Source organism: Branchiostoma belcheri, unplaced genomic scaffold, assembly GCF_001625305.1.
Source record: "Branchiostoma belcheri isolate BF01 breed outbred unplaced genomic scaffold, Haploidv18h27 scaffold52, whole genome shotgun sequence".
NCBI lineage: Eukaryota > Metazoa > Chordata > Leptocardii > Amphioxiformes > Branchiostomatidae > Branchiostoma > Branchiostoma belcheri.
In genome coordinates this window covers 1775114-1788204 of record NW_017804154.1, presented here as the reverse complement: position 1 = coordinate 1788204, position 13091 = coordinate 1775114, and the positions used below count along the sequence as shown (strand labels likewise).

At 43.6% G+C, this 13091-nt stretch overlaps 2 protein-coding genes across 2 annotated transcripts in view; both read left to right on the top strand.

Moving 5' to 3' along the window:
- The window catches only part of LOC109480723 (peroxidasin homolog), an 8492-nt gene extending 2633 nt beyond the window's left edge, over positions 1-5859 (top strand). Inside the window, exons 3-13 of the mRNA XM_019782969.1 lie at positions 177-304; positions 569-671; positions 904-1058; positions 1164-1278; positions 1443-1689; positions 2211-2341; positions 2482-2625; positions 3164-3311; positions 3649-3844; positions 4003-4205; positions 4575-5859. Coding sequence (XP_019638528.1) covers positions 177-304; positions 569-671; positions 904-1058; positions 1164-1278; positions 1443-1689; positions 2211-2341; positions 2482-2625; positions 3164-3311; positions 3649-3844; positions 4003-4205; positions 4575-4579 — 1575 coding nt within the window. The 3' untranslated portion in view covers positions 4580-5859. The remainder of the gene's footprint in view (positions 1-176; positions 305-568; positions 672-903; positions 1059-1163; positions 1279-1442; positions 1690-2210; positions 2342-2481; positions 2626-3163; positions 3312-3648; positions 3845-4002; positions 4206-4574) is intronic.
- Positions 5860-9745: 3886 nt separating this feature from the next.
- LOC109480675 (thyroid peroxidase-like) overlaps positions 9746-13091 on the top strand; it is a 13436-nt gene continuing 10090 nt past the window's right edge. Inside the window, exons 1-6 of the mRNA XM_019782904.1 lie at positions 9746-10120; positions 10417-10543; positions 10949-11100; positions 11299-11600; positions 11900-12027; positions 12249-12297. Of these exons, the coding sequence (XP_019638463.1) occupies positions 9904-10120; positions 10417-10543; positions 10949-11100; positions 11299-11600; positions 11900-12027; positions 12249-12297 (975 nt within the window). The 5' untranslated portion in view covers positions 9746-9903. The remainder of the gene's footprint in view (positions 10121-10416; positions 10544-10948; positions 11101-11298; positions 11601-11899; positions 12028-12248; positions 12298-13091) is intronic.

Below are 13091 nucleotides of genomic sequence, written 5' to 3'. Positions count from 1 at the left end.
TCTCTGATTGGTTGTTGCGTCTTAAGATGACTGAGCCGACGCGCGTTTTAAACAATTTTTCTTTGTTCGATTTATCACACTTCACAGAGAATTGTCGCCAATGGCTACTTCTTTTTGTTGCAATATATAATACTTCACGGAGAATTGTCACCTATGGCTTCTTGTTGTTTTTTTAGCTGATAACCACACCTACAAACGTGGAGGATCCTGACTACACCCACATGCTGACTCAGTGGGGACAGTTCTTAGACCACGATCTCGATCTGACCGCAACCGCTGTGGGGCGCACCATGTTCAAACCCGGGTCAGTACAGGCCATCTTTCCTATCTGCATTTCCGACCTGTAGAATATGCATTACATGACGGGAACGTATTCACGAGAGGTGTATTTCCAGACGGTCAGCGCAGTGAAACTCCCATTGTTTTTGTTAACTGCCTATATGTCCTTCACACTTCAGAAGTCGACCCTGCAATGCTGTCTTCTGCTCTCCAACATTACAGGCTATCTTTACTAGTAGAGCACGTAGCCAGAATTTCTTGTTGCAACTTCCCACTACTCTTCTTTCAGGATGAACTCGACCTCGTGTTCAGAGACCTGTGAACACATCATGCCGTGTTTCCCCATCTCCATTCCTGATAACGACCCCCGCATAGACAACGTTCTGGATAAGGTACAAGATTTTATTTGTTTCACTGTACCTGACCCAGTACAAAAACTATACGGTATTCTCTCTAGACACTAGGCAACTTTCAGGACAAAGTCTTCTCCGTTTTACGTAAGGAAACGGCCAAGACACCCCCGTGTATGTGTTTAAGGAACATGGCCACTTAACCTCCAATCAGAGGATAACTAAGTGACATCTTCCTTACGACTAAGCCACGTGCCTTTCCTCCGCTGTGCAGGCCTGCATGCCGTTCACCCGCTCCAGTGCCGTGTGCGGGACAGGAGAGACGTCCTCCCTCTCCAACACCGTCATCCCCCGCGAACAGATCAACCAGATCACCAGCTTTATCGACGCCTCCCAAGTCTACGGCTCGACCTCCGAGCTTGCAGAGTCGTAAGTTTCCTTAGGTCTTTCAATCTACCTTCCCACCATAGCCTTAAGCCCTAAGACAATGTTTTGTCGTCATTGATGGACAACGTCGACGTTTTGTCTTACCAGACTGCGAGACTTCAGTACAGATGACGGTCTGTTGCGCGTCACGGAAGGAGCAGACATCAGCTCAGGAATGGACCTACTTCCTTTCCAGAACGAGGAGACGTCCTCCTGCCAGCAGGTCAGTGAGTATAAAACAAGAAACAAAGATAAAGTTGTCTCTGTCTAAGCTTGACTTACCAAGTGATTGATGTACTAATTGTGGATGGTCACTGTAATGAACCCAATGGCTTTAATACAGTCCTTGAGCACCAGTTGTCCTCACATAATGAAACTGCGGTTTAGGATCCCAGCGGAGGAGACGTCGTCCAGTGCTTCCTTGCTGGCGACGGTCGGGCTAACGAAGTCAACACGCTGATCGCATCACACACCGTCTGGCTCCGCGAGCACAACCGAGTCGCCCGGAAGCTGAGGGAAATGAATCCGCGCTGGAAGGGGGAAGAGATCTACCAGGAGGCCCGTAAGATCGTCGGCTCGGAGATGCAGCACATCACCTACACCGAGTACCTTCCCAAGATCCTCGGACAAAGCGGTAACATCATTTGTCCATAGAGTTGCTAGAATTAATGTACTGATGGCGGTCTCTTTCTGCTTTGGACAAATAAATTGTGACCCTGAGCTTTGTTACCTCCATGGAAAATGGAGGCATTGTTTTTTGGCTGTGTGCGTGTGTGAGTCTTTTTCCGCATATTTGTGGTCAGCATATCGTAAGAAGACCTTAATGGATTGTGATGATATTTGGGAAGACGAGTCGAGGATCAAGATCGATTAGGTTAGTATGCAGCAGAACTTTCGTTGTTTTTTTAAAATTTTTTTCCTAACATATCAGAAAAGAAAGGAACAGTGGATTCCATTGTTTGGAGCATGTGTGTAGCTTGGACAGTGACACTCACACAGCGCCTTTGCTGCAATTTATGATTCCCATTCCTAGGGCAACAGGCACGCCTATGTTGTTTGTGTTCGGAATCGGCGTTCTAGGTGTGAGGGCATATAGTTTTTAACATGTGCACACAAACAATGTCACTATAGTATAACCTTCTATATCCGACTCAGGGATGGACCAGATTGGGGAATACGCCGGGTACGACCCAAACGTGAACCCCTCGACCCGGAACGAGTTCGCCACCGCCGCCTTCAGGTTCGGCCACGCCGCCATTAGCGGAACGGTCAGGCGTTATAATGAGGTAAGAATAAGTTCATTCATCAGCGCTCTATTCTGACCGACCGACTGACACTCGTACAACCTGCATCATCGCAGGCCAGAGCCATCTGTTAAGTATCACTGTTTGTGTTATCCTTCAGCTTATTTTTCTTGTTTCTGTAGGATTACGAGGAGGACCCTGAGATCGGGAACGTCGCCCTCCACGATACCTTCTTCTCGCCGTGGCGCATCGTGAAGGAGAGCGGTGTAGACTCGGTGGTCAGGGGGCTCCTAGGAGGGTTCGCCAAGCTGGTCACTCCTACAGACGTGAGGCATTATCATCGACACTTAGTTTCATTCCCGTGTCTATCCATCACAATTTGGCCTTTGTGATGCCACAAAACTATACATAGGTACCCATCCAGTAATCTCCAAGTACTGTAGATCAAACAGTGGCAAAGCAGTATCTATTGGCCAGAGTGTCCATTAGCCACTAGTCAATGGATACTGCCTTGCCTCCGTATGATCTGCTTGGAGATTACCCATCCAGCTCATTATACAGGTCCCCAATCTCTGTATTGAACTATTCCTTTACGCAGATAGACTTATAATTACGCAAGAAGTTTGTAGTTCATCTACATGCAGAGCAATGGCCATGCAGTATCCACATTTCCTATTTGAGCAATCATCATCTATTCTTGCAGAGACTTCCCCGAGCAGGTTGTGCTAAGGTGCAAAGAGCTGATCAGATCTTACGTACGCGACTGGATCTTTACGTACAGACACTAAACATCAATTGATGATGGCGACATTGAACGTGACGTTGATTACATTCAAGTCTAATCAGCTGTTGTCGTTTTATTAGGTAATGCACGAGGAGCTCTCCCAGAACCTCTTCGCCCTGATGAACCAGATAGCGCTGGATCTGGCCTCTCTCAACACCCAGCGTGGCCGTGACCACGGTCTGCCCTTCTACAACGACTGGAGAGTCTTCTGTAACCTCCCTCGGGCAGGTGAGAGACATGATCATGAGTGGAAAAATCGTGGGATGTTTGCACGACCATTTGGCAGATTAGGAGAATGATTCTTCCGCATTTCTTCAACATGTAGTCAAACTGTGTTATTCATCAAGACTTCACCAGTAGGTAGATACATGTACATAGAAGGCAAGGATTGACGTTGTCGCTTCCACCCGAGTCAAGGAGGATTGTACAGAAGTAGGAAAATTGGTAAAATGAAATTGGTAGGATCTAAGAAAACATTGAAAATTCGGCATCTTTATGACTGGCCACAATTAGGGTTATATGAACTCTTTAGATACAACATTTTCTATCTAATGTTCACCTGCAGAATCCTTTGACGACCTCGCCGGAGAGATCACCAACTCAGACGTACGTGACAAGCTTGCTGACGTATATGGTGACGTCAACAACATTGACCTTTGGCCCGGAGCCCTTCTGGAGGATCACGAGGACGGCGCCAGAATCGGGCCGACCTTCAGGTGCATGATGGCGGAGCAGTTCAAGGCATACCGCAACGGGGACAGGTAAGGCAAGGATCTAATAAGTACGTAATAACAGGGCACACTGAAAGACATTTTGATTAAGAAAGTAGAATTGTGATTGGAGATGTCCTTGGAGGGAATGTGATCATCTGCTCGTCTAAAGAAGGAAGTCTTATCCCGGTAATGTCTTCCCATTTTAGGTTCTGGTTTGAGAATGACGGTGTCCTCAGTCCCGAACAGCGTGACGAAATCAGTCGAGTGACCTTAGCCCGCGTCATCTGCGACAACACCGGCATCACCCGGCTGCCGCCTGACGTGTTCCGGCGCACTGCCGTGGCTGACATGGTGGCGTGTGAGGACATCCCCGGCATCAACCTGGAGCTCTGGGAGGACAGTCGTAGAGGTACGAGTTCACTTGATGTAACGGCAACAACCATACTACGAGTATAATGCTTCATGTTCGCTGTTTGTTGCATTTGACATATGCACTCCTAATGGAGTTTTTTTAGAAGTTCTAAAACAGTTTTAACATGACTCAAAGGCGTTATAAAATCAAAAGCATCTTTGCTCGAGCCCAAGGAGACGCGTGACTTACATGTAGCAAGGCACAATACCAGGCTCTGTGGGCGATGCGCTTCCTTTCGAACAATTGTTACCTTAACAAGATGTACATGTACCTTATACTTAGCAAGAATTGTCACCACACATAGCACCACAACAAACATACCGCAGACTTACAATCAATGTTTCATAAACGTACTGTATCTTACAGGTTGAACTATGTATGAACGAGTAAGTTGCCGACGCGCAGTGACGTCAACATCAGCATGACGTCAGGACATCATTGCAGCCGCAACTGATTCTTGTCAATCTAGTAAGAAAACAGCCCTGGATTTACTTTACTGTGAATGAGTTCACAAGTTGATTTAAGATAACTATTATGCACGCTAAAGTGCCATTATCATTAGCTACTTTTGCGTTATAACAGGGTTGCCTAAGAATAATTCTATTTAATCCATTTTATTAGTCTATGTATGCTTAGCAATTTTACCCAGTAATCAGTTCAATTTTGATTGTTGATTTACGTAAGGCCGTAAGTCAAGATTTTCTGCTATGTCACCCGACGTAGATTACGCTGAAAATGACAAGGAAACAGATCCATATCCCATTTAGCAGCCTTGGACAGCAAGTATTCAAATGAAACTACTGATGAAGAAAATTAAAGTAGACTAATTAAAGTGTAATAACTACACGCAGAACAATAGGGTAAAGTACTGCTATTTATGTGTCACAGCAACAAGTAGCATAATTTTAAGAATAAACTTGTTAGTTGCAAAAGCGACAGCAAAAGCAACTAGTCTTCCCGGATTCCAATTGTGCACATAACAACAACATTACACATGCATAACAACAACATTACACATACATAACAACAACATTACACATACTACACAATCATTTAAAAACGACATATAAAACAATGACTACTTGATGGCCCAAAACACGTGACATCTGGAAAGACAATACATCTGTATGTTGAGTTCATCATGTCAATCATGTACGTACTGTCAGTCGACTGAAGGTTCCCATTCTTGTCTGAAGTGAAGACGTGTGAAAACCTGATTATGTGATCTTAAAATCGGCCAGAGATCAGCGAGTAACGTACCATAATGCTGTCAAGTTTGTTCATTGCCACAGAAAAGCTATCATAGCAATCGGTATGATATAATATAACACAACATAATATAACACAATAATATATGATATACAATATATAACATAACATAACATAATATAATATAATATAATATGATAAAGAACTGAGAAGCTTTGAGTTGGGGAGCCACGCCCACACTAAGTAGTGAAAAAATAATCTTTGCCAGGTGTTTCAAACATATTGTATTGTGCCAAGTCGTGTTATCTCTGGTTTCGTGAGGTTTTGATCATCAATTAAAAAGGAGACGTGTCAATATCAGGAATGGTCATGAAGTCGGTTTAGGTTACGAACTTGAGATATTGTTGAAGTTGCGTTACAATGATGTAGAAATAAACCTGGCGTTGGAAATCTAGTTGTCGTATGTCATTTCTATAATATCATTATTATTATCATCATCATCATTATCATTATTATCATCATTAAAAATGAGTCTGTTGTAGAGGTATCAACATAAACACAAACCCACCCTGTCCAGAGTTTGAACCCTCCTAAGGTACAGCGCAGTTCTGGGTATTAAGATCTCCAAGCAGAGGTACTGTTTGGCCTGAAAAGGACTGACAAAGTGAAACACAAAGTGGAGACAATGCACCTTCTTTGAGATTGCCATGAATGGCCTTGACACGCGGTGGGTCTTGATATTTGTCCAAAAACGACAGTAGAGAAGGGACGTAACCCTTAGAATCATGCTAAATCATTCGTGGTTTACAACAACACCATGTGGAATTACAAACGGCAAATTGCAAAGGAATCAGCTCTCACTGTCTCCTTTCATTTGCATAACGCCAAGCTGGAAAAGTGGTTAAACCGCGCCCCGAATTACTCCCGAACACCAGCCAATCACCAGCCAACCATGGCCGAACCTCCCGTCCACACACGAATGTTTTAAACATTTTGAAACATTCTCAGCAGCCGAACAGTAGCCAACCTGGCCAAACACCAGCCGACCCAGCTCCCGACCTACCCCTAACCAATAGATAAAGCAATGTTTGGGAGAGAGGAGTTCCGGGATCCACTGGTGTTCGGAAAGCCATATTCGGCTATGTGACTGGAACCGGGATTACAGTCAGCTATATATTCCGCTCATTGAATATTGGATTATTTCAATTGAATGTATTTCCAGTCCACCACGTTCTGATACGGATGCCCTTTGCATGTGATAGGAAAAGGATCATTTCACGACTTATTGAAATAGTTTTAGATGATTAGTTTTTGTTCTTTACCAGATGCCATAAACCAACCCATAAATCATCATTATATGGTACTTGCAGCTCATTACTGTCTGCTACCGTAAAGGGGTGCCCCCTTGCGGTTCCCTATGAGGTGCAGATACTAGCCCAATATTGTCCCTCAGTATTGCCTAGTATTGGTTGCTGTATAGTTTGTCACTGCAGGGTGACGACCACTCAACCATCGCTAGGTGACTGAATCGCACGGTGAGGTCAGCTGACCCTGTTCAGGGTCACATCTCATACTCACACCATCATCTCATTACACATTAACCTTCATTTTCGGTCGACTGTGCTTGTGCTAGGAGGTTTACAACATCATTGGATTGTATGTATCTCTCTTTCTCGCTCTGTGTGTTTGTGCGTCTACATGACTCAAGGTTGACGTCGCGTTGCCCAATTGTCTCACCACTTGAATCAGATGTAGACGAATGATTTTTCCTTTTCTGCCACATATCCTTATCATTATCTTACGAACTGTTAAGTTCAGTTGCGCTAACAACATCACACACTTGAGTACCCGGAAACTATGAAATAGGCGGTGTTGCAGACATGGCTTCTTTCGTGACTGCGTAGTTTTGACGTCACACCGCCTTTGGCATTCGGGTAAGGCGGTCTGAACAGACAACAGGGACTGGCACTGTGAGTAGACATCCTCCTTGTAATTTATGGTCACAAATGTTAATAGACTTCATGTTATATACCATTACTTGGTGTTGGAATACCTGGTTGGATATTCCATTTATACACGTTCATACATTGTTTCAATCTAAAAGTTCCATACCACATAGCCGGCTGGGGTAAAGTCGGAATAGTCACAAGATCTCTTTATTTCCGCCAGACTACCGGTATCGTTCTGAGTTCCGTAGTTGTCTTCAAGTTCTACGTTGTTAACTTTGCTACCATGTTGATATATTATCCATCACGAGTGTGAAAACTACATTTCTGCTGAAGTTGAGGTGAGTCACCCATTTGTAGCAATTCTGCACTGCGCTGTTGCCCACAACAATTGTTGGTATTTGTGACTTATATCAATATGTCAATAGATCCATGTACTTAGAAGAAATTTTACTGACCCTTTAAAGCTAAAAAGGGTCGACCTCACGACGATCAAATGCGTTTTAGAGTCATGCCATGTGCAAGTGTCAAGCCCTGCACCCCCAGCCCAAAGAAGAAATTTCGATCGCACAAAGTAGATATGAAACAAACCTGATTGTTATCCAGTAATTCTTGGTGGCGCAAAATTACTGTGAACTTGTTTTATTTCAAATAAGTCGAAGCATATTTTCATTTAGTGTTATATGACTTTCCACGGCAAGTTGCTTGAGTGTGTCCACAAAAGCGACTGTAAAACTCACTCGTGTTTGTCGAAAAGCGTTGCCCATTTTTAAAAACTCTCTGCTGCTGAACTGATCTTTTCAGATAAGGCAGTAATAGCAGACAATTTGGCTTAAGATCGGAATGTTCTCATGGTGTGTCGTCGTTGCTGTGGCGCCATGACCAAAATTTTGGCGCAAAATTGAGCGGCAAATATTCAGTACAATAAGACGCATTCAGGGCCCCCAACAATTATCTTTTTTATTCTATACATTTCTTTTTGTACTTGTTCAATACTTGCAGCCATATATTGTACCGCGTACAATTGTCGTACAATAAAGTTCTACTTCCGGGTGAGACCTTGAACGCCTCTCGTTACAATGCATTCTAATTTGTCTATAGTTTGATGGTCGAATAAATCTTTCATGGTGCCCCAATGACCCCATGAGGTTAGGATGAGATGGTGACAAGTGGTTCGACGGCTCCCGCACGTTTTGTGTCTGCACTGCACTATTACCAAGATCGTCGTCCCTTGTCTAACAGCCTGACGATTTCACACTGACTGCGCATACTTTAAAGGCAGTGTGCGTCAGAGGTGACCACACTGTGTCGTTCTGGCGTCACAATACGCGAGCATAGTCACGTAGTCATTTAGGCCATGTTGACTTGATTATATGGATGACATCCGCGGGCGCATGAATTTTCGGCCGTTTCAAAAAAAGTTTTCATCCATACTGTAAATCATACTAAACAATTGCAAAATGAGCAAATATAAAACGTAAGTTGCAAAAAAATATTGGAAAAACGATAACAACGTCAAAATCAAACGAAAAAGGAGAAATTGTAAAGAAATGAATTTGAAGACTAGATAATTCGCCATACCATACTCTGTGTCATTTGCTCAACCTTCATAACCACGTATATTTCATAATGAAAGCAACATTTTTTTCCAAACTTTTTTTTTATTCGCACGCTCGCGTCAGTTTTGGGGTTCCCAGAGGATGTCATCCGTATATAATATATAATCAAATCCACATGGCCTTAGTTCCAGCGGGCGCTGGTGTTATTTAGACTCAAAATTTATCCACACCTAATATATATTGATGCATAGCTTGAAACGTATAAATTCACTCAAAATTATAGTTCATACGAGTAGACCCCATTCAAATGTCATGATGACCTGATGACCTCCCTGACACGTGTCATGATGTCCTTCCTGACAAGTTTCATGAAGTCCTTCCTGACAAGTGTCCTTCCATATCAAAGACATGGTGCTATTGGCACGTACGCCAGAGGCGCCAGAGGTGACATTTAAACAATCTACACCAGTTTCCAAAGTGGACGGACAGGTATGTCTAATTGAGCTCAAGAGATCTCGTGCCAGGTACAGTACTGTACTGTACATGTCTCTAAGAGTATCGTCCATTTTCGTATAGAGGACAGTGCTGTACAGTCTCCAAGATTATCGTCCATTTTCCTATACAGACCACCGAGGTGAACATCAATTGCTGAGGATACTAGTGTCTATAGTCGATCCACGCTGTAAGGTCGATGACATTGCGTCGGTAGCTGTTAATTATCTTCGCTCAAAGGTTATGTTTTCGGTCGTGCGTGTAGGTTTGTTTTAGTGTTTGTAGTTTTGTTTGTGATTGTGGTTTTGTTGACTCAAGAAAAGATTGCAATAATAACGTACTTGGATAGGTCAAGGACATCATAGAGTCTATATAATGTCCTTTCTGCGGCCTTGAACGATCAAAGAAAAAGTTAAGTGTAACTGCCTCTTTGTCTTTGTACCCCATCGAATTCGACGTTGGTCTCATAAACATCTTCTCTTTTTCACAATGCAGGTAACCATGTCGTCAGTCACTGGGCTTCTCGTCTGCCTACTTGTCATCTCGACCCTGCTGGCGTCAGTAGAGGCGCAGTGCAGCGGCTACAAATGCTGTGATGAGGGGGATAAGAGCTGCGTCAGAAAAACAGACGATGACAAGCCATGTTACTGCGAGCCTGACTGTTTGTACCGGGAGGACTGCTGTCCGGACTACCAGAAAACCTGTGGTGAGTTACAGAATCTTCTCTACCTCTTCTCCTACACGGAGCGCTGATGTACACAAAATGCAGGTTACAATCTACATATAAAATATTGGTTATTTTTCTGACTACTGAGTAGTTCGATCTTGGGAATAATCGAGGTCATGCAGCATGCTACATGCCATAGGCCATGACGAATCATCAAGTAATTTAAATGTAGCCCAACCGACCAATGTGGCTCTGCTTTTATAATATATATTGTGTATGTATAATTTGAAGTATTCGAAAAAAAAATGGTACAATGATATGCATGCTATCCACAGTATTACTGAACGGCGCGGAAATGCATTACCCCGGCGACAAATTCGTCACAACCTCGATACTTGAAGCTATGACTCGTGTGGACACTGCGATTAACAGAACCAAGCAGATGCACGATGATCCGAACAGGTAAGAAGGAAGAGGAGTATGCTTCGCCATCAAGGGGCAAATGGGACTACGGGGTGTAAACAGTTTAAACATGGAAGAGCATGATGCTTCAGGTTCATGTTCAAGTGTTAATGACATTATACATTAATTTTATCACCTCTTTACCACGACAACGTGTGTACTGGGCATGCACATGATTTTGTCGGTGCGGCATGTGATGTGTGATGTGTGCTGTGTGCCGTGTGTTTGCCCATACATGTAGTTCACCGTTCTCATACCAGGCAATGAGATCCGTGAAAAGAAGTAATAAAGGTATCAAGTAATGAGTCATAGCAACTTCAGCCTAGCGACAAGGTGTTTTATCAATTGCAGTAGCGACCTATTCAAAGAAAATCATATTTCCATCTATTTTTGGGTAATTTTCAGAGAAGTGACGCCAGAAGACTTCCTGGACCTGTTCCGTCACATGAGTCAGGGCGCCCAGCGGGAGGCACGGGCGGCTCAGATTTTTGAGATTACCCTTCAGCTGGTGGCAGAGAAGGTCAAGGCTAACCTTAGGATTAGCAAGATGTTCGGAGGTAGGATTCTTCCTACAGCTAGAATTGTTCTAGGTGGTGGGTGAAAATTCAAAAGTAAAAGGTAGATGACAAAATTGATCTCTATGGCTAGCTAGCTATCAAACACTTTTTGACACCAACGTCCTATGCAAGAAACGATTACTTATTCCTCTATTCTACTCGAAAACAAAATAAAATCACTCAAGATATGTTTTCCAGACATTCCTTCCATCAGCGAGATGATCTCTCAGGAGCAGCTCAACAAAATCGCCTCCCTCTCCGGCTGCGCACGCTCCGTGACCCGGGTCAACTGTTCCTCAGACTGCCTCTCCAGCAAGTACCGCACCATCGACGGGAGCTGCAATAACAGGGAAAATCCGCTCTGGGGCTCTTCACTCACACCCTTCCACCGTTTCCTGCCGCCGATCTACGAGAACCAGTGGAACGAGCCCGTGGGCTGGAACAAGACTCGGGAGTACAACGGATTCACCCTGCCCAGCGTCCGCCATGTTTCCAACCAGGTAGGTCTGAATAACAATCATACGTATCGTTGAGAAAGACAAGACTGCCTTTTGATTTCATTTTACTTCATGAAGGAGTTCAGTGACATCCGACGAAGTCTTACGGACGGTTGCATTTTATGATCACTATATGAGGGCTTAGGTATTGGGCTACATGGGGGTATAGAAGCACTTGGTACTGAAGAGCATCTTGAAACAAAACAATACTCCCCTGCGAAAAGTGTTGAATGTAGTTCAGTATGGCACGCTTTGACCAAACTAACATTGATGTCATTGTGGAAAACGTTGTCATTGTTAAGCTGATGACCACGCCGACAGACGTGGAGGATCCTGACTACACCCACATGCTGACTCAGTGGGGACAGTTCTTGGACCACGATCTCGATCTGACCGCAACCGCTGTGGGGCGCACCATGTTCAGACCCGGGTCAGTACACAGCCCTTTTTCCCGTATTCGAAAACATTAGCTAGACGTAATCTCTGTTGACCAATTGACATACACTGTTACATACACTGTATAGAGCTAAAGAAGTACACAAACCATCCATCGACCTTACAACCTCCAACTTCTTCCCTAAACCACCCTTACATGCTAAACCTTCGATCGTCTCGTCTCCAGCCTTTATTAAAAGCACCTGTTCCTTTCAGGATGAACGTGACCTCGTGTTCAGAGACCTGTGAACACATCATCACGGCGGTCGGTTGCTAGGCTAAAAGTCGCATTACTAGGGAGGTATCGGGTTACAGAACGTGTTCGAACGTGGCCGCGCGGGAGTCCCGGGCCGGCCCGGGGGCAACGGGTAAAATTTGAAAATAAACAAAAGTAATTGGAGAGTAAATACTCGTCAAAAAAAAATGTAATAATTGATTTTGTTTACCTCAAATGTTATTCTTGCACTGCCTTTGCTCCACTTTGTGTACATTTGCTTCCAAATGAGATCAATTTCGGATTTCAAAAAGGGTTCACGAGAACCAAACAACTGATTTTAAGAGGCCCCGAAAATTAAAGATAAGGTTAAATTTTTGGATTTTTAGAAATATTACAGTAAATGTAAACTTTCTGTCTTAGGATTTTTTATTTTTAACTAAAACTCGACTTACAGTCAAAAGAAGAGCTAAAAACGCAGTGTTTTAACTTTAAATACCGATAATTCATAATCGCGGCCATATTTAAAAAATCCCTAAGACAGAAATCTGCGGAAATCGTTCCTCTTCCAAACAAGCCCTCAATTAGGTAATTTGAGCGCTTTTTGGGAATGGTTAAAATACCATGTTTGCACGCATGCTGTGCCACTTGGATATGGGGACCTGGATTTTATAACAGCGTCAACAAGAATTCTGACCTTCAAGGTCACCCACGATGACGGCAGTAGCTTCGTTACATGTTACATATCCACAATAAAATCACGGCATAGATGTAATGTTTTGAAAACGGTTCATATTTGTGGAAAGGTGGATTTTTCCTGTTCCGTGGTTCCCAAGTAAAAAGGG